Source organism: Eurypyga helias, unplaced genomic scaffold (assembly GCF_000690775.1).
Source record: "Eurypyga helias isolate BGI_N326 unplaced genomic scaffold, ASM69077v1 scaffold11883, whole genome shotgun sequence".
NCBI classification, from domain to species: Eukaryota; Metazoa; Chordata; class Aves; order Eurypygiformes; family Eurypygidae; genus Eurypyga; species Eurypyga helias.
Window position 1 is genome coordinate 772 of NW_010240640.1, and position 20,396 is coordinate 21,167.

The following is a 20,396-nucleotide window of genomic DNA, read 5'->3' on the forward strand; positions in this document are numbered from 1 at the left end:
AAGCAGATAATATGAGTTCCCTATACAGAAAAAGAAAAAAAGAGGATATATTGCAATAAGGTACTATAGTGTAATTTTTTCTCATTGTTTTCTCCCTTTTCTATCAGTGAGGAATGAATGTTACCCGTTGATAAACCCCTTCTGGCATGAGAATGCAAACATCACCGATTCACACAGACAGCTTTTGTGTGAGTAACTTTTACATTATTTCTACACTTCCATCCACCCTTCCCTCCCTCCCTGGCCACTTACAAGGTCCCGTTTTTGATTCAGAGGGAGAGCTCTTCCAGATAGTGTTTAGACTCTGCTTCTGTGCAACATCAGTAACTGCATGTGGTCTTTAAGTGAGATTACTGTTGGAATAACCACCTGTTGGATGTCAAATTCAGCTGATTTCTTCCACAGGAGAAAGACATGTCTGCCTGGAATGGCTCAGGAAGGTACACAGTTGTTAAAAATAAAAGGCAAAAATGTTCAACTCCCCAAAAGAGTTTAATCACTGAAAATGCGTAAGCACACATTTAAACTAATCTCTAAGGCTTTCTACCCTTTCAGTGGGATTCCTTGCACTGAATAAAACCTTAAGAAAATAAATCAGTGGCTAAAAGCAGTGTTCAAAGCCTCTGAAGAACATAGTGTTCAAAAAGGTGACTTTAAGTTTCCAGCTGCATTGGTTGGTATTTACTTTTTTCTTTAGATTCATTTGTCAGTGTCAATGTTTTTAGAAAGTCCAAACTAAACATTTTCAAATACTTCTAGGCTTCTCCTAAAAGGTGATTTAGCTTGTTTGCATCATATTCTGCACAATGCTTCACTCATAAGTGCTTGTATACGGGCTTGCTTTTTTTTTAATTGGTGAGGCACTGGAACAGGTTGCCCAGAGATGTTGTGGATGCCCCATCCCTGGATGTCTTCAAGGCCAGGCTGGATGTGGCTTTGAGCAACCTGGTCTAGTGCAAGGTGTCCCTGCCCATGGCAGGGGGGTTGGAACTAGATGATCTTTAAAGGTCCCTTCCAACCCTAACCATTCTATGATTCTATGATAATTTTACTTGCTTACACCTCCACTGTGACATCAGCTGTTTTCCCTGTGTCTTAAAATGGTCATTTCCCTGAGCAGTCCTTCTGAGAGGTTTAGAGTGTCTTCAGTCTCCTGCAGGACCATCTTATGATACAGCTAGGAGTGCAGCAAACCTGGCAAAATAAGTGTGAGGTACTGATGCTAATGTAGCTGTGTTGCAACAGTAACTGGCAAGTTAAAATAGGAATGGGATTCCAGTGGGCTACTGAAACAGCCGTACAAACATACCTGGCTGTCTTCACGGCCAGGCTGGATGAGGCTTGGAGCAACCTGGTCTAGTGGAAGGTGTCCCTGCCCGTAGCAGGGGGGTTGGAACTAGATGATCTTTAAGGTCCCTTCCAACCCAAACCATTATATGATTCTATGGTATTGACAGGTTCCTGACTAACAGCACAAATTCCCTCTCTGTGGTTTCAAATTGAAGGGCGCCACTTCTTGAGTCTTGCTTGCTTAAGACAGAGAACCTCAGCTGCTCAATGTTGCTGAAAACTGAGGATCAGGGAGAAGGATTGTCTGCTGGATCACTTAAGCCTTTGAGGTTTCACAGTTAATTGAACTTAACCAGTCTATCACATTTTAAGTATGGGGCACCTCAACTGTTATGCTGGGCATAGTCTAAAATCTCAGGATAAAATTATTAGCATTTGAAAAGTTGTGTTCATATTTGCAGAAGGTACAACTGTAATTTTTCTCAGACAGGGAGACTTTAGATTACAGTTCTTGAATGGAAGCTGAATTCTGCAAAAACAAAAGCAGAGACTACACAGAGCTCTTGTTATAAAAATGATGTTGGCTTGGAAACAATGGACAGCTTTTTGGTAGTCTTGAATTGTAGAAAAATAATGAATATGAGTAATAATTCCATTCATAACTATGTTTACAGACTCTTCATAGCGTTAGAGAACTTTTATCTCTTGCCCTCATACCAAATGCCACTTCTAGGTTCCTGGAGAAAGATTTCAGGTCTGCAAAGACACCTGCAGATTTTATTATAAGCAGGTGTTGTCTGCCTAAAAATGATAAGTAATCAAAGATACTTTCATTGAAAGAACCTACTAGGTTTGATTAGAATGCACTACAGAGTGAACTTTTTGATATTTCAGATGTTCAGCTTCAATGCAGTTTTGGTGTGCTGAGGCTACAGACCCCCAGCAATAGCAGCTGAACATAGGGAGTGCCATGTGGTACTTTTAGGAAACGCAGATATTTCTGACATCTGCATTTAAAAAAAAAATTTACTGCAAACATACATTTTCTTCTGCTCCATACAGGATTAAAGAGAAAGTGTCACTTTTTACAATTTAGGCAGTTAATAAGGCCTCTTGTGACCACTAGGATTACAACTAGTCCTCTGAAAGTCTCCTTTAGAACTGAAATTTCTCAGCAGAGACACCCCAGGTATTTTGTCTTGCCATCCATTCTCTGGTGCCAGCTATGGGAGACAGGCAGAGAGCGCAACTTTTCTTTGTGATGAGCTGAATCCATCTCTTAGTAAATGGTAAAAGAGGGGTGTCACTCTGACTTCCAAGGAAGCTGCATCAGGAGTTCTGAGCAGCTTTGCCATTTTCCAGTAGAAGAAACACAACATTCAAAATCACATCTGAGATGTTGAGCATCACATGCAGGAAGAGGGAAGTTAGTGCATAGAAGAAATAGCAGTATTTAATCTACTGAAAAATTTTCCCCAAGAGTTGCAGCCTTGTAAAATGATTTCTTAAAAAAAAAAAAAAAAACAAAACAAAAACAAAAGCAAGAAAACCCCCAACCCAACCAAACTCCCCCAAACACAAGAAGTTACACTGGTGAGAGGTTACTCTCGGGCATTTTTGTAACATAAATATTTTTCATTTACCAACCCCAGTATTGTTGGTCAATACTAGTGTAGATTTAGCTAAAGCCAGCATCAGCGTAATCCCTGCAAAATGAACAATTTTGTACCTATTTCTGGTCAAAATCAATTTGTTCTCTGCACTTGGTTCAAGTGCTTCTTGCAGGACAGATGAGCTGTCAGAAGAAGAAAGTAACACATTTTCTGGATACTAATGTATCCTGTCAGATCTTTTCTATGTGCTTGACTTTTTGGAAACTCAAGTAACCTGTTCCTACCTTTCTCAGATATGGCTGGATAGTGACCCCTGCTTGGTAACATAAAAGTTACTTCCATCTACATTCTTCTGAACAAAATGCTATTACAAGTTGCTGATCCTAGAAAACTGTGGCGAGGTCTTTTTCAAAACATGCTGAAATTTGTTAAAATGTGGAGGGTTTTTTTTGGTGTGGATTCCCTCCTCCTCTTACAGCTTAAAACCAAATTGCCACAAAGCTACTTGCTTTTTTTTGGGGGGTGGGGGGAAGACATGACACACGCACATCAAAGCAACATCTATAATGTGTTATTTGACCAAGATGCAAGAGGCCATTTTGGTCCAAAGATACAAACAGTTGCAAAATTACAAACCAGATCCCTTCTCTTGAATCTTAGCTGTGCACCCTGGACTGGTGCAGGGTCCCATCTATACTGCAGAGCTGGGGATAGTGTGGATATAAAAATAACACGAGAGGAACTACTGTTGTTTCTTAACGGCAGCCTGGTTGGCCCCTGACATGCAAGCCAGCTGCATTAGGTACCTACAAGGTATGATTAAGCCTCTGGCAATTCTCATTTTTTGTTAGGGGCACGAACATCACGGCCAGTGATTGATTTCCCAAGTCACTTTCCAGTGTTCTCCTCTATTCCTGAGCCATCCAGAGATGATCAGTTGATGGATGTGGTTTCCACTTACACATGGCTGAAAGGAAATGCCTTTTGTGTTATAGAACCAAGGCTGGAGTGTGCGGCTGCCCATGCACAACTGCTCTAAGTCATTCTTCCCATAGTATTTTTCTTTTTTTTAGACATCACTGTAGCTGGAACCATGAGGCTGCAGACAAGTTAGTGCTTCCTTCAGGGAAAATACCTTTGCAGCAGAGGCAGTTACTTATACCACAATTGTTATAGCATGAAAGCCGCCTTGGCTTCTTCATTAAAAAAAAAAAATCAGTTAAAGCCAGCACAGAAGTAGAGAATAAATGTTTTGTTTGCCTTTGCTTCCATGTGTGGCCTTTGCTTTTGCTTTATTAAACTGCCTTTATCTTGACCCACAAGTTCATTTTTTCCCCCCCCCCCACCTTATTTTCTCCCCTCCTTGCCCAGCTGAGGAGAGGAGCGATAGAGCAGCTTGGTGGGCACCTGGCCCCCAGCCCGGGTCAATCCACCACAATGGGCCTGCTTCAGTTTTACTGAGTTACATGTGTATAGTCCTGTTCCTAATCTCAGAATGCCTTAGTCTTTGGCTGCCATTACATTTTTCCTGGGGGATTTATAGTTCTTCACATTTTTTTTCTCCTTTTGGTTTTAAGTTATTAGAAGGAAACAGCTAGGACTGCAAAACCTGCAAGAGCCAGCTTAGAGGCCAAGTGAAATAAGACCCAAATGATCTACGTAGACATTCTAACTTAATTGATATGGTAGTGCGTGCCTAACCAGATCTGCTTTGTTTCTGTGCAGTGGTCCTTCAGAGAGATTCCAGTGAAGGTTTGTTTTGGTACTTTGTAGATATAACAATAAATATATACAGAAATCTAAGATAACTTAAGCATCACTACAGAGACCTAGTGAGTGACAATGTCTGATGAATGTTCTCATTTTCAAGTTCATTGGTATCACAGCAATAGAATGTGAAACACAGTGCATTGCTTATGTTTATCTTTCCTAGTACTGAAGGTTTTTGTCAGTGCCCACCTGTACCAGGCCCAGCATAATCTTACTTCTACTATCTGCAGTTTGTCTTTCCATTTAGCTCAGACACTTATTGCATGAGAACACAAAGCCAAAACATGTAACACAAAATCCAGAGCTTACCTAATTATCCTGGGGTACCCTAACCCCATGAGCTTTCATCCACTATAACCTCTGCTAGCCTTCAAGTCCCTGGAGTTCAAGCCCAGGAAGTCTCACATTTAGCCACAGACAGCAATTTTTTTTCTGTCGGTCATCCCTCCCTCTGAGGCAGGTCAGGCTTTCTCAGTGTTCTTCCTGGCTCTGCCAAGTCTTTCCAGGGCAGCTTGGAACCCACTGGTTTTAGGTACTACCAGCATTCTGTTTCCAACAGGCTTTTGTCTTTTTAACTGGCTAATTAGTTATTGCTGGGGAGGATAATCAGGTCCTTAATTAAGATCTTCTGAGCTGCTGCCACGTGGAGTACTTCTGATGAGGTGACTACTACAGATTTCTAGAGATTATGTGCTGTTACAAGCTGTGCTAACAAATCCAAAATTAGTTTGATACAGTTAAGCTCCAGCACGTTAACAGGAGATAATTAATAAAACTGGTAGATCTGCAGTTGGTCACTTATGACACTATTCATTTTCTCTAGTTTATTCCACAGATATCTGTTACAAACAACTGTGTTGGGTGGTGACTTAGAAATGCCTAAATTCACAGATCTGGACACACTGCAGATGCCATTCTTACAGACATTTGGTCAGAACTCTAGTAAAACAGCTTTGGCTAGCTGATGCAAAACCTTATGAACTCAGATCAAGCAATTAAGGTATTTTTTGCTTAAAAAAAAAGGTTTTTTTTCAGTGTTCATCAGTTTGTTGCAGTGTTTTCAAGATTAAACTCTTGAATCTTTCAGGTTGAACTGACAGGGAACTCAGGTGTTAGCAAAGAGATATGGGAAACTGAATTCTGTTTTACAGGAAAGTGCACATACCTCTTGTGAAAAATGCTTAAGCAGTTTTTGTTTTCAATATTAGATTCATATCATCAAAATAAGACAGTTGTATGTATAATACATAATGCATAAGTATTTCAACACAACCTAAAAAACCACTAAATGATTGCAAAATTTATGTTTTAACAATCCACGGATGATTATGGAAGACAAACACAGTAAAGATATTTTAAGTCATGTCCTTCTATAAACTAATTCTGTCCCTCTAATCAAGGAATATAATGGCATAATATCATATGCCAGACAGCATGAATTCAGACCCTGAGTGGTTTCCATGGCAGCAATTTAGAGTAACTTTCCCAGGCAGTTGCAGATTTCAAAGAAGGACAAGTGGGTATTAGGTATTGAACCAGAACACTAGAGGTGATAAAAGTGCTGATTAACCAAATACAATCCATTAAATATTTGATTTTAAAAAAGCTGAAGTAGATTCATGAGAAATGTGATTCCAGCTGTGTTAGGAAAAGTAAGGCTCTGTCACAGTGGGATTTGTGGATTCCAGCTGGGATACCCCTAAAACTTGCATTGTCACTGAAGAGGGCATAAAATTCAGAGTTATTCTGGTGTTACATGCAACTGGCACAGATCATTAATGTAATCTAGGACACTCCTCAGGAGAATATTCTGATATGGATTTGTTTTCCCTTTGCTTCAAAAGTAAAGGTTACATTCAGAGCCTTATCTCCACCCACCCTTGTCCTGGATAAGGTTACAGTCCCAGCTGCAGCAGCTCAAATCACATCATGCAAAGGGAAGTCAAAGAAACAGCAACTGTTAGTGCTACTGTCCTGAGGGACAGGTTGTTAGCAGCAATTCTGACTAGTGAGGGACACCTGGAAATTCTCTAGAATGTAAGAACTAAATTGTGTGCCAAATCTCTGTTCTGTCACACCATGTGGCATCACATCTCTGACAGCCACTTCAAACTGTATAAAACTGCTGAACTAAGTTCCACGGCTATTTCTCCTCTTGGTATTCAACTAAGAATTGAAAATGGTTTTGACATACTGGCTTATGCTGAAGATTCATTTGACTGTTAGCATCTGAGAATTGCTATAGGTTTGGGTTTCTTAGCCAACAAGAGCAGCCATGGGCAGTTTTGCTGCCGGGAAGCCCAGGGAATATCCTCAGGTTTAGCAGCATGGAGAGAAAGTGCTCTCTTCAGTGCAGAATGCTGAATTTGTGCTTTCTGAGCATCAACTGATACTGATGTGGGCATACATGGGACTAAGTATGAGAATATAATAGTAGTGTAAATAAATGGAAATAGAAGAACAACAGGGTCACCTCCCAAAACTTTCTCATTTGCCACATTTTTCTATGTGGGCATGTTCTGTACTACACATAAAAAGTAATAATGTTTTGAAACCACATTCTACTCAAGTAAAAACTTCAGCAGTGTCTGCCTTGATCCCATGCAGGGTCTTCCTAACCTTCCAAGGTTCTAGAACTGAACAGAGGTACGTACATGATTGTGTCCTATCTTTATAATGATATTGAAGAGGATAAGGTGGATCCTTAGCCAGTGGCAGGTGCAGTGGGCAGTTACCGTGACTTAGAAAAATTGATCATCTCATCACACACAGATTGTGATCTCTTAATTGACTCCTTTTCCTTGGGAACCAGCTAATGGTGTATTGTTGTTCCTCTGTGAAACTACATGAGACACTGAAGCCCAGAGCCCTTCAGAAAGTGGATTTTAAGTTTTCCTTTCTCAGTAACTCTGCACTTACAATGGATAAATGGATATTGGAAGCTGAAATTACTGGACTTGGATTATAATTCTAGAGAAGGTTGAGTCGAATGTTATGGATAGATTGCATGAGAGGGAACAGTGACACAAAGTTGGCTTATGATGGAAAAAAAATCTGATAAGAAAAATACATAGCAACCCTCTGTTTACACAGCTATTAAAATGTTATAGGGATCAATAAAGACTAATGCAAATCATTTAGCATGGGAGGAAGCAACCAGGATAGGTTAATGTACTTAGTGAAGCTGCTGCAGAAGGCAATGACAGAGTATCAGAGCTGGATGGGAAAATTTATCTCTAGTTGATGGTCAGCTGCAACAAAGGAAAAGGTCAACAATTTGCTAGATCAGTTTAGCAGCAGACACGTGGCAGAAAAGAAAGTGTTTAACCAAAGCATCTGCTGGATCTCACCCCCCAAACAGAACAGTGCCACTCGCTGTGGTCTGTATGATTCAGATAACTAGGGCTACTTTTTATTAAGGTTGTCAGTGACTACGTGACATGCAGTGCATCACCTGTTATCCAGCTAGGCTTAGTATCTGAGAACAGTTTAATTGCTTAAATATATCCATGTAGACATATCCTTTATATTTGTGGTCTCTGTTTGAAACGCAGGCTGGGATCCTGGGAAGGGCTTGCTCTGAACCTTTTTCTGTCCTGCTGACTTAAACTGAAAAACCAAGAGATTGTCCAACTCTTTGTTCATGCAGCACAGCATAAGGCTTTGATCAGGGGCTCTGCACTCAATAATTATTAGTACATCCAATGACACCATGATAAAATATTAACATTCTTCATTTTTCCTCAGACATGCATGGAACATTTGTTGTCCTGATGCCCCTCAGCCTGATATTGATGATTTTTGGAGCTATGACTGGATTCATCAGTATTCTTGCCAGGGCCTACCTCTTGCTCCTAATGACGGGACTGCTTTTTCTTTTTGGAGGTACTGTATCAAACTCCTGGCATAACCATTTTAAATAATAAGAGGTTATATTTGGGAAACATCACTTTGTCTTCCAGAGGAAGAAAGCTAAGCAAGAGCTTCCTTTCAGAATAATGCTGGTGTTCATACACCTGGTGTCTGCTCAGCCCCTGATGGGATTCTCGAATTCTAGCTGCCAAGTAGAGTCAGGAAAGGCAAATAATCACACACAAACACACATCCCTATGGAGTGACTCACACTTTGAACACAATGTGTTTGCCGTGCCCATGAACACGAAAGATTTAATACCTTCTCAGCACAGTGCTCAAATTCTTTACAGACAAGGTGATGGAGAAATGGAGAAGTGACTTTGGAATTAGTAAGGCATATGGTTCGATAGCCTTACACAGATCTTACAACTATTAAGAAAACTGACATTTTTTTCAAAGGCATTTGCATTGAGCTCCTGAAAAGGTCTTGCTGGGCATTAGGTCGGCTTCACTGCTAGTTTTGAACGAGAGTGGTGTCTCCAAATGATGGGTCGCAAAAGGGAATCACAGAGTTATTTTATTTGGAGGGTAACATTTCAATTTGAAGCTAGTAAAATTTTTTCACATTTGTTTTCTATTATTTTTGCTGTAACCAAAAGTTGTGTGTTTTAGAAAGTAATTTATGAATTTAAACTAAAAACATTCTTCAAAGTAGAAAAACTGAGTTTAAATCCATCTCCATTTTCTCCTCCAAATAGATTTTCAGTACTGTTTCACAGTGCAACTTGAAAAAGAAATTTTCCACAACAGAAAAAGGGATCCTCAGCATTGGCCCTCATCACCTGACCATACAGTCCTTTTTCTAAGAGAATGGTAAGAGATTGATGGAAGCAAATGCTGCTGTCTCAAAATCTTGGCTGACCTTTTCAGTCTGAAATGCTATTAGGAAGCCCAACCATTCCCCATCATGCTTTTCTTCTATAAAACCAAGAAAAGTTGTATTTCCTTAGAACATCAGAAAGCTGTATTCACTAAAAAGGCTTAAGCTATTTGAAAACTACTCCAAATAGTATGTGAAAGATGAAAAGCTGTGAAGTGCAAAGCATGATTATCCCACTGAGAAGTGAAGTACTGTGCCTTTCTAAGACACTTGGGGTTGCAAAGAGGGAAAGGGAACACAAAGGCAGGTTTAGGAGAGGGGTGCTTGAATATGTTCTGAAGATGCAGCTAGTGCTGTTTCCCAGGACTGTGTGAACAGACTGCAGGGTGGCTTTGGGGTCAGACCAGGCTCTCCTACCGTTCAGCTCTTTTAGCTGCACTCCATGCTTGCGACAGGCAGGCAGTTTTATAGGATGTTCCAGATCACAAAGTTCAGTATTGATCAGTAGAAAGTAACATTTTATGATGCGATTCCAAAAACTTGAGGTTTCTGGAAAATACTGGAACTGGTATGTTCCACATCCCAGGACACCCGATATGCTTCCCCATTTTTTTGAAATGAAGCCACATTTAAGGGGGATCACAGAACTTAGCGTACCTTGTTGAAAATGTCAACAAAACAGTAATTTTCTTCTGCTGGCAAAAGATATAAAGTGATTCCACTCCCCCTCCCTTGCAGAGGACTAGTATAAGGTACAAGCATCAGAGCATGGTTAAAATCAGGAATACGGGTATGAATTTTAGCTGTTGGCTCACCCAATACTCTTCTGTCTTGGTTTGCCTCTACTCCAACTTGTCTTTCTGGCAAAAATGCTGACTCATGTAAGACTTACACTGTGACTGAAAAACCAGACCAAAATTTTTCTCCCTCAGAATCAAATAAGACCCAATCTTGTCCTACAAGTGTTCCAGTATCTACTTTCCCTGGGCTACATTCCTTTAGTCCAGGGTCTTTATCACATACTTCATGCCACTGACCCAGTAAAGTTATGACTTTAGTTAATATATGTCCTTTGAGATGCCAGGCCCAGGGTGTAGCGTGTACTTGTGCTAGATGTGCCATTCCTTAGGTTTGCTAGCTTCTCTACTGTCCTTTCATTCTGAAAACATCTAGCTTCTGGTTTGAGTGCCTTTATTGAATTATTTTTAGTCTGCTCCAAGGATCTCTTTGGCACAATTATTTGGAAGTGATGAATAGTCATGACTCCACAACACTTGATGGGAGATGACAGTAAAGTCCAACACAGTTACATTGAACATTTAAAACCTATGATACTCAGAATTAGAAAACAGTCTAAATTCAGGCCAGTGACCTGAAATGCAACAATCTAATGGTATTTCTTGTACAGAAGTAGACAACTGGATGTGATGCACAGCAATGAGAAATCAGGATGCATTATGATACAGTACTGGAAACGGAGATGTATGTGCATTAGGTATCCGTAAAGCACATAGATAGATTTTTACTGTGGGTGGCTTGCTGTTACACATTCTGATTCAGCACTTAACAGCGAGAACACATTAAACTCAATGGACAGAAATAACCCTCCTTTTACTTCCCTCCCCAAAATACAGCCTCAGCGAGATTTCAAAGGTAAACAGAGGCCCACTGGTAATCTGGCTGGGTAGATAGGAAGGAGTGGCAAAGAAGCCCTGAGACATACCCAGTTAATAATTTTTAATTTCTGCAGTGGATGCTAACTAGCTGAATATGTTTTTCTTCCTCAGCTCTTGTTACACTTACTGGGATCAGTGTCTATATTGCGTATTCAGCTGCTGCCTTCGAAGAAGCTGTCTGCCTCCTGAGGAGTAAGGATCTCCTGGTAGAGATCGACATCAGGTTTGGCTGGTCGCTGGCGCTAGTCTGGATCTCCTTTGTCGCAGAAGTGCTCACCGGCGCTGTGTTTCTCCTGGCAGCAAGAGTTGTGGGTCTGAAACGGCAACGTGAACAGGCGTTATGAACAACAGGTATCATTGCAACAACAGAACCACGCAGAGCCTGAAAGTGTGGAGTGCTTGGTCCATCTGGTCACTAGGGGTAATAAAAGTGGCAAGGCTGTGACTATCTTGTCAGTTGCCATAAACCCTTTTCCTCACAGCTAGCTATAAAACACAAAGATTCTGATAAATCAGTAAAACATTTCAAGTGTTGTCAATAAGGAAACTCTTGTGACTCTAGAAGAAAGTACATTGCAGTGTTAGTGTTTCCAAAATAATTTCAGCTGGCAGCTTGTAAGACACCTCCATTTGGTGCTTAGTACAAGGCAGATTTACTGCTTTCTTTTCTCCTTCCTGCTGTCCCAGCAAAGTGCCTCGGAGTACCGTGCGGTATGCACAGTCCACTTAGTTTTTGGGTTCTCCTCTGTGACTCCTTGTTAGTCTGCCTAGGATTCCAGTCACGCTGGCAGCCTCTAACAGCAGAGCTGCCGAGATGGCCACTTGGTGGTAGGTGGTGTGCTCTTCCTGCTGCCTTTGGAACCACGTAGGGAATGTCTGAACTCAGGGAGAGAGTGTGTGGGGTAGATATCCGCAGTTAATACTGCATACTTCACATGCTTTTGTTGCACAAAGTCAAACCAAAAATAAAGATCCAGAATAGGAAGTACTTCAGAATATTTGGAGAACTCCAGTGATAATGTCCAGCACTAGGGCATGGCTAGGACATCTAGTGAGGTGAATAGCAATCTTTACTCTGGTGTACATCTTCTGTATTTATAGGATCTTTGTTTTCCATTGTGTCTCCCCAAAGGCATGTGACAACAGTTAAAAATGGGTTGATTTGAGACACCAGAGAACCCCAGAAGCCTAATCCATGTCATCTATCTGTAATATCTAAGGAGAGACACAACAGCATGTGCCCTTTCCTAAAAACTTTCCTTATAGGGTGAAAAGAACAATGAATCCTTTTCAAAAAATGAGCTTTGGTGCTGTGATAAAATGAAAGCGTATAAGGCCTAGATAGTGTGAATGACTCAATTTAGTGATCCAGCAAACGGTAGTGACTATGATGGTGAAGTCCAATGGTGTGTGTGTACTGCAAGAGAAAGATACAGCTGCTTTTCCAGATGTTTTAACTAACTACTGTAGCCAGCCTTAATCTATCAGATGCTCAGGCTACATACTTACCTCTTTCAGCTTATTACCAGCTGCCTTTTTCAGTTCTGTAATGCAGAAGATATATCTATTTTCCAGTTTTTACTTAGCGATTTTGGTGATGCTTCCTTTTCACGAAATCAATAACGTGGTTTGTACTAGAATGTGTTGAACTTGTGCTGAAAACTGCTGAATAAAACTGAACACATACCTGAATTTCATATTAGGTGACAAGCAATCCAGTTTTTCTTTATTAATTTTCTCCCTGGGCAATACCATTTAAGAGAAAATTTAGTTCAGTGCCCACTGAATTTAATGAAGAAATTTTCCCCTGACTGCTGTGGCTTGGAATAAAGACCCGAATGTGCTAACAGCTCCACTACATTTCTGTTAGGGCATGTAATTCTGGAGGACTTGAGCATATTGCAGTTCAAGACTGCAACTCAGGAGCTGTGCTAGCAAGGCACACTGTCACTGGGCAAGTCCCTTGTACTTCCTCCAGCAGTGCAACGGGCATCAATCACCTACCTCTGTTAAACATCAGGACGATTTTATCATTGTGTCTTGTGTAAAGAGTGCACATTTACTCTTGCTGAGCTCAGCTCTGATCTTAGTCCTGCAGTACCAATTACTTTACAGAAAATAGTGGCAGGGAGCTTCTCAGAGCTTACAGTCTTTGGAGATAGAAGGAAATATTAATACTACCATGCTGTGAATAGAGAACTGAGTCAGAAAAGCTGCCCAAGGTCACATGAAACCAAAGTTTCTGAATCCCAGTCTAAGACCTTAGCTGGCAGACCTTGCTTGTTATCGGGATGAAATAAGGCTAGAATCCTGAATAGACTGAGCATTAGAAATTCTGTGAATAGCCAGTACAATTCTCAATTCTCACTTGCTCCCACATTGGTTTTTGCATATTTTCCATGTTGCCTTACATTGGGACTGTGTAATTGAGTCATTTTACAAGTTAAAGCATACCAAATCAACTCTATAGGAAGAGTAAGGAAAGAGTCTTTTGTAGCCAAAATTCTGTGTGCTTAAGTGACTTACATAAAATGTAACATTTCTATGTATTGGTGATGGTGGACCTATTTATAACACAGTTTGTATGATGTTACTCAGACAATTTAAGCTGTAATAGTAAAATATCATCTGAGGTTTTTTTTTAATATTTATTACAGATGTTATTTTACGGTGGTTTTGACTGTTGTAAAATTAAATAAAATGATATCTCAGAGCTGGGAATTATTTACAAAGAAGTGGAAGAACTAAGATGCATATTTTTCTTTAACTTTTTTCTGCAGATCTATTCTACAGTTTATATGATGCTTTTGAAGTGCCTGTGTCACATGTGGTAGGTATTCATTAGATACTTACGAAGCTACAATAGAAAATACCAAGTGATCAAGTCTAATTAGAAAGCCAATGAATCTGTTACTGAATTAGAGCAATTTTCATTTCCATGGCTTTCCTAAATTTCTCATTCTGGCTTCTGGCAATATCTGGCACAATGGTAATAAAGAGTATCTTCTGCTCCTGAATATTTGTATAACCCCTGAATTTCTCTGAAATTCCTACTGAATACAAAGAAAAAAGGATGGTTTGGAATAGTCAAATAAGCCTTGAACATTCTGAAGAATTAAGCTAGAAAGAGAAAACATCCTGGAAAGGACTTTATGTGGTTTGATACAAGTCACAAGCTTCTTCCTCTGACCGAAACTAATGTTTATTTAATGCCCAGTTCTTTACTGTATTTTCCCCAAAATGAGTTACTGAGATGAGGACACTGACTGTTCCCATTACTTTCTGGTGAATGGCAAACTCTTAGGTAATTGGTTGCACTTAACGTGAAGAAAACCAGATGTACTGAGCAGAGCAGTACCGTTTGACTGCTGCCCAACAGTAGTCACTGCGTTAAAGGCTTCCTCAGGGGATGGCAGAGACAGATAGAGGTCAGAGGAATCCTTGAGGGTGAAAAAAGCTGCAGATACACGAGACATTTAGGGGAGATGCTGGTGAATATAATGCAGACATGAAACCACAAGGATTATGGGTCTGTGCTGTTCCTGAGCTGGCTTCTGCAGAGCAGCTGGGATGTCTCTCTATACCCGCCTGTGATGACTCGGGGCATTATTGGTTCAGACACAGCTTCAGTTAAGGTAACTCCATGCATTTGTTGATCACTGAACCAAAGCCAATGGATCCACTACCTGACTCTGGGCAGACAGTCGTGATTCATAATTTTCTTCTTCCAAATTTGAAAGGATGGCAGGTTGGAGACCAAACAGGACATGCTTTGTCCATGGTCAGCAGCGGGGAGAGACAGAATCTGCCCAGAACCTCTACACTAAGGTGACCACTGCAAGGCATGGAGTCCCTGCCCACTGAAGCTGTTAAGGAAAACTGAAACTGGTCCATGTCATAGATCCAAAAGACAGATTTTCCCAAGCTTGTTGACACCTTGGGATCTCTAGTAATTTTGGTGTCTGATTTTATCACTTGTTTTTCATTGTTTTATGAATGAAATCCCATGGTCTCAACTATTTAAAACTGAAAACGAAACTCTGAAGAATTCTGAGCCTACTTCAGAAATACAGATATACTTTTCTCTGGTTGATTTTGTAAATTCCTTGCAGTGAGGCAGTTCATAATTAGCCAAGATCTGTCAGTTAAAAACATACGTCCCTTGGCCTCTGGACTGTCATTTTCTTATTAACAGACTAAATTTCCTTAGCTTAGGACAAAAAAGGTTAGAACGAATGCTCTGGCTTTGTACTAGAGAATCAAACTGTCCCCAGAACTGGCATAACTATGCTCAAGAAAGACTCCTCTCTGCCTCAGTATTCCCAGTTTGCCCAGCACAGTTGTTTGCCCAGCAATTGCAAGTTCACAGGAATTTGGTCAGATGTTCTTGAAGGCCAGATTCAACCCACAGTTTTAGCCACCCCTGGTTCAGGTTACAGGTCTTTAACTACTGGACCGTGTTTTAGTTAGGTTACAAAAGATTCAATCTTTTGACTTTTACTACAACATTATAGTGCTGGTTTACTGTAATAGCTTTCTCCTCCAATCAGAACCCTAACTAGGTCCTCAGCTTTTCTCTCCCTTTTTCCCAGTCCTTTCAGCAGCCGTATCACTGTCACTTTCAACCTTTGGGTGCACATCAGCAGTACAGTGTATACTGCTGTGTCACATCCCCGCTGGCATTTGTATTGCTACTGATCATCGCTTGAATGCCCTGACTTGAGAGACCTTTTCCGTTTTAGAATGGTTTGCACAGAAACAGTGGTCTCTGCTGACATCTCATGGCTGCACTGAGCAGTTGACTGTATTTGGAGAGCACTCATTTCCATACATGCTATTTTTGTGTGGTTTGAAGAGAGGAGACTGTCATGCTCAGTAGGCCCTAGCTATAACAATGATAATCTCATCTGAAAATGCTGAATGCAATCCAGTAACCCCACTCAGCTGCTGCCCATCTTAAGTTTTCACATTTTCATGTCAGGTGATGGGAGATGTACTGTTAACCTTCCTCGTTCTTTAGAAAAATTAATCGCAAAACATTTGTAAGGGTTATGCTGTAGCCATTCCATTGATGGTTATGGCTGGATTAGATCAACCAGTATGGTTTTGTCTTTACATTTGTGGCATAAATGTTGAAATTATTAAGCTGAAACTAAGCAAATTGAATATCTGAGTGTAAATAATAAGAGAAAAATAAATAGCTTTATATCATGGCTTACTTCCTGAGTATCACAGATCGCCTAAGGGTTGAACAATTGAAAGGGACAGACTTCAGGATTGGTCCAGAAAATGTAAGAGGGGTCCTGCAGGAAACAGCATGCTACATTCTTCTGTGGCTCTTAATTTCTTGACCCTCTTTCAATAAAAACATTTTTCCCAAAAAAGTCAGGATGTTCTGCTTTCAGTGTGAGCTGAACGACTTCAGTGAGATTCACCAAGACCTCGAACTTTCAAACTATGCAAGAACTGTCAAAGTAGGAAAAACCAGCTTTAACCTTTCACATTCATTAAGTTCATTCTTTCTTTCCTGCAAACTGTTGCAGCATTGTCCACTGCAAATACAGCTCTGCACAGGCTGCTCAGAAACATCAGCAACTATTCCAAGCCAAAGTACTAGGATTGAGCATCTCCTGTAGAAAAATGCTCTTAGCTGTGGTGTGGGATCATGTTGCTACACTTATTTGTTGGATATCTGGGGATAGTTCCTTCACGCCTGAACCTTAGTCCCCAACAGATGAACAGCAGTTCGTTAACAGTCTGCAGGTATCTGGAGTCAGGTATTAGAGGGAAAGGAAGAGGAATGCAATGCCGTATCCCACTGAATCTAAAGTGGCATTGACAGATTGAAATTTCTTGTTATGCCTGACCTAGTTTCTCAGCCTAGTGCCTAAGAAAAGGCATCTTTGTGATCTTACAGGAGCCTTTCAGGTTCCATCACCATTGAGGAGAAGGCACTAAAGCTAATACCCGGGAAACTGTCAGGAAGAAAGGGATGTGGGACTGTAAGTATGCAAGTTATCATCAGTTAATGAGTTACTGCTTACCAGCCAGGCTGTCACAACTGAATGTATTTATACTCTCAAGTCATCCCACATCACTCTTGAGAATTAAAATGCGTTTATGCAGAATGCCGCCTCTACAGCCTGGTCCTGTTCGCGTGATGGTTTAAACTAATTGGTTTAACATTTCATTTGGAGCAGACCAGAGCTGATGAGCAGTGAAGTATTAAAAGGTAGCATCTTAGTCCTTGTGATCGTGCATTTATACCACTTGTTTCAAAGCTAGCTGAAAGACTACTTGGTTGGGGTTGGAGGGATGGCAAGCAGTTCCCTGAAGAGCTTTTGGCTCGTTATTTTACTGTTTTCATTTTTGCCAAGGACAAGGCAAACACTTGTCATGGAAGGCTGGGACTCTCTCAGTGTAATGCTCCCTAGGTGTTGAAAGCGATTTGTCTGCCAATAGCTGAACAGCGTTGGCTAATAGCTCACGCTTCTGGACACCACATCTGGCTGCTGGAGGAGCTAACATATTTCTCCATCCAGCCTGGCTTTCTCAAATATTTATAAGCTAATGTTGTCTGTAATGCCTGCAGCATACAGAGAGGCTGAACCGAATTGCACTGTGGAGGAGTCTCTATTTCTACAGCCTTTTGGAGTTGGCTGCATCAGCACTGTGAAAACCCTTTGGCATCATAAACCTTTTATTGCCACAGCTCCCACTTGACTAGTATTATACAGTGAAGCATTTAATTATGCAAAAAAAATCCACATAAAAGGATTTTTATAACTGTCAGGCAAAGTCCATAGAAGGAACAAACTTTATAGGACTTGCAATAACAAGTCTTTTGAGTTATCTGCCTTTCTGTTTATAAACAATACATTAGAGGCATGGCAACAGCCGTAGCCAGCAGACTTGGAAGCAGTATCTCCTTCCTGTCTGTGGCAAACTTCACATATGACAGGACCTTGATTTGGTCCAGGGCACTTCCAGTAAAATGGAAAAGTTCTACATAAATAACTGAGAAGACCAGGCCTGTTTCGTTCAGTGAAGAGACAGGTAAGAGACCTGTTTAATACAGTGTGCAGCACAGAAGTGCAAATATGTCTTTCTCAAAACTCAGGATTGATGGAATATTTAATGAAAACAAAAGAAGAAAGAAATGGCTGCAGAGTGCTTTCTCAACCAGCAGAAATGAAGACATTCACGAGCCTGTCTTTGAGATTCAGACCTACAGGGTTGCTTCATACTGAGATATTGTTTAAGCTGCTACAATAATTTATGCAAACACCCAAGTGACAGGACGTACTGCTGTGAGTTTCATTTTGCTGAACAGGTGACAATTAAAAAACCCATCTTTACTCGAATCGTTCAGTCCCCCTGATCACACACTGGTGTCAGTCCGGAGGTACGTGGCAGGCAGCAGAAAGGAGGGTTTGAAGCAGCTGTAACTGGCTGTCCTGCAGGCATCACTGAACAACACCTGCCAACAAGTAGCGCAATTGCCGGCGACCATATCTTAAAGAGCTGCTCTGCCTGGCTGTTGTGTTTGCCACAGATGAACCTGTAAGTGGAAGTTGGTGTTAATAATCCAGCTGAACAGCAACATCTTTGGCGAATGGGCCGATTAACAAAAAGGCACAGTACAGTGTCTTTACTGTCCTACTTCAGTGAACACTTGCTTGTCACATAGCATGCAGAGACACGTGACATTAACTCTATGCAGGATGCTCTGCTGGGGTGGCTTCCTCTTGAAAGTAAGATTTGTTATTCCCCCTTGGGGGTCTCTGGCTGGCTATGTGGGAAACCAGGAGGCTGTTACATCAGCAACATCAATGAGGAAAACATCTACTTCATGTACAGATATCCAATAGAAAAACCACACTCCTGCTCCCAAGCCCCTCCTGGGCACAGACCTGCGCTTCAGAACCTGCCTTGGCCTCACTTCCCTGCTCTCCTGTTCACCAGAAAGTCCTTTCACTCCTCCTTGGCAGTAGCAGCAGTTCATCGGGACCCTCTGTCACCATAACAACTGGGATATCTGTCTTATAATTCAAACTGCCCTCTCTAACTTCAAGGGCCTCTTCCTACACACTATCTAGGGCTCATCAATCCTTCCCTGAGCAATTCTACATTCTTTATTGGAGTAGTAACTCCCACACCCACTCTTTCTAAAGCTGCTTCTCTGCCATTTTATTTCCCAAAGCCCGATGAACCGTATACTCACCCATTTGGGAAGAGAACTGAATTTGATACAGGTAAGCCAGAGTCTTTTCAAAGACCAGCTAACGCTGTGATTAACCCCATTGTCTTGGGTTTGCCTGTGGGAATGGTTGCCCCAAGGAGTTCCAAAATAATCCCAGAGAGTAAACTGCTGACATAGCAAATCTTCTTGTAGCTTCTAATTCCTTTGGAAATGAGACAGCATGACAAGCATTAAAACACTAAAGGCTCTCAGAAAGCAGCATGTCCCTCCAAAATGACAAATGCACCCCCAAAATCTTACTTGGCCATCAAGTAACTTTGTGACATCAGGCTAACTGATACCTGTCTCTGTACTTCACCATCGTTAATGGCAGCATTCCTACGCAATTGCCTCAGGTTGAATAAATGACTCTACTAAACCCCACCAACAGCTCATTTAGATTTAATAATGTTAATCAGATTTTATTTCATTGTACATAGAGAGTTCAGCCTGCACTCTCAGTTCCAACCCATACAAGCTCTGCAGTCAATACAAATATTTTCTGCTCATTTGGGAATTAGGTTAAAATGTGATTACCCTCTAAATAGCACTGTTAAATGAGAAATGAGGATACAGTATAAATTAGTGTTTGAAATGGGTTTAGCAACACAGATAATCATAACCGGGCATTTCAACAAACTCACTGATGAACTGTTATATTGACATGGGCATCCAACTTACTGGTAGCCGTTGTGTATGAATATGATTTAGCTGTACAGAAGCAGTCCCTGTGAGAACAGCGTTCCCAGCCCCATACTGCTGTGCTTTGCCTGAGCGGCCACTGCACGTCACTCTTGTTCCACACAGAAGAGTCCAAAGAGACTCGTTTCTGTGAGCAGGTAGCAGGGCTCCGAGCTCTTTCTATGCACCTTTTCAGTCAAGGGCAGAAAATGCTCCAAACCAAGGGATGGAGCTTACTGAAGTCAAGGCAGACTTTTTCCCCAGGACGGAAGGGATGCGATACCTGTTGCTCTTTTGCTTTTTCTTTTGCCTTTGCAAAAAGGCTTTATCCATCTTTTCTCCTCGAAGGTGTAAAAAGGGAATGGTCATTAGCCAAGGACACAAGAGAT

At 41.1% G+C, this 20,396-nt stretch overlaps 1 protein-coding gene across 1 annotated transcript; it reads left to right on the forward strand.

Annotated features, from left to right (window-relative positions):
- Nucleotides 1-107: 107 nt before the first annotated feature.
- On the forward strand, nt 108-11,428 carry TMEM114 (transmembrane protein 114; the record flags this gene model as incomplete). The annotated part of the gene is made up of 3 exons (XM_010148507.1): nt 108-188; nt 8,421-8,558; nt 11,196-11,428. Coding segments are annotated over 3 exons (452 nt in total), but the record flags the coding sequence as incomplete, so codon positions are not given.
- Nucleotides 11,429-20,396: the final 8,968 nt, after the last annotated feature.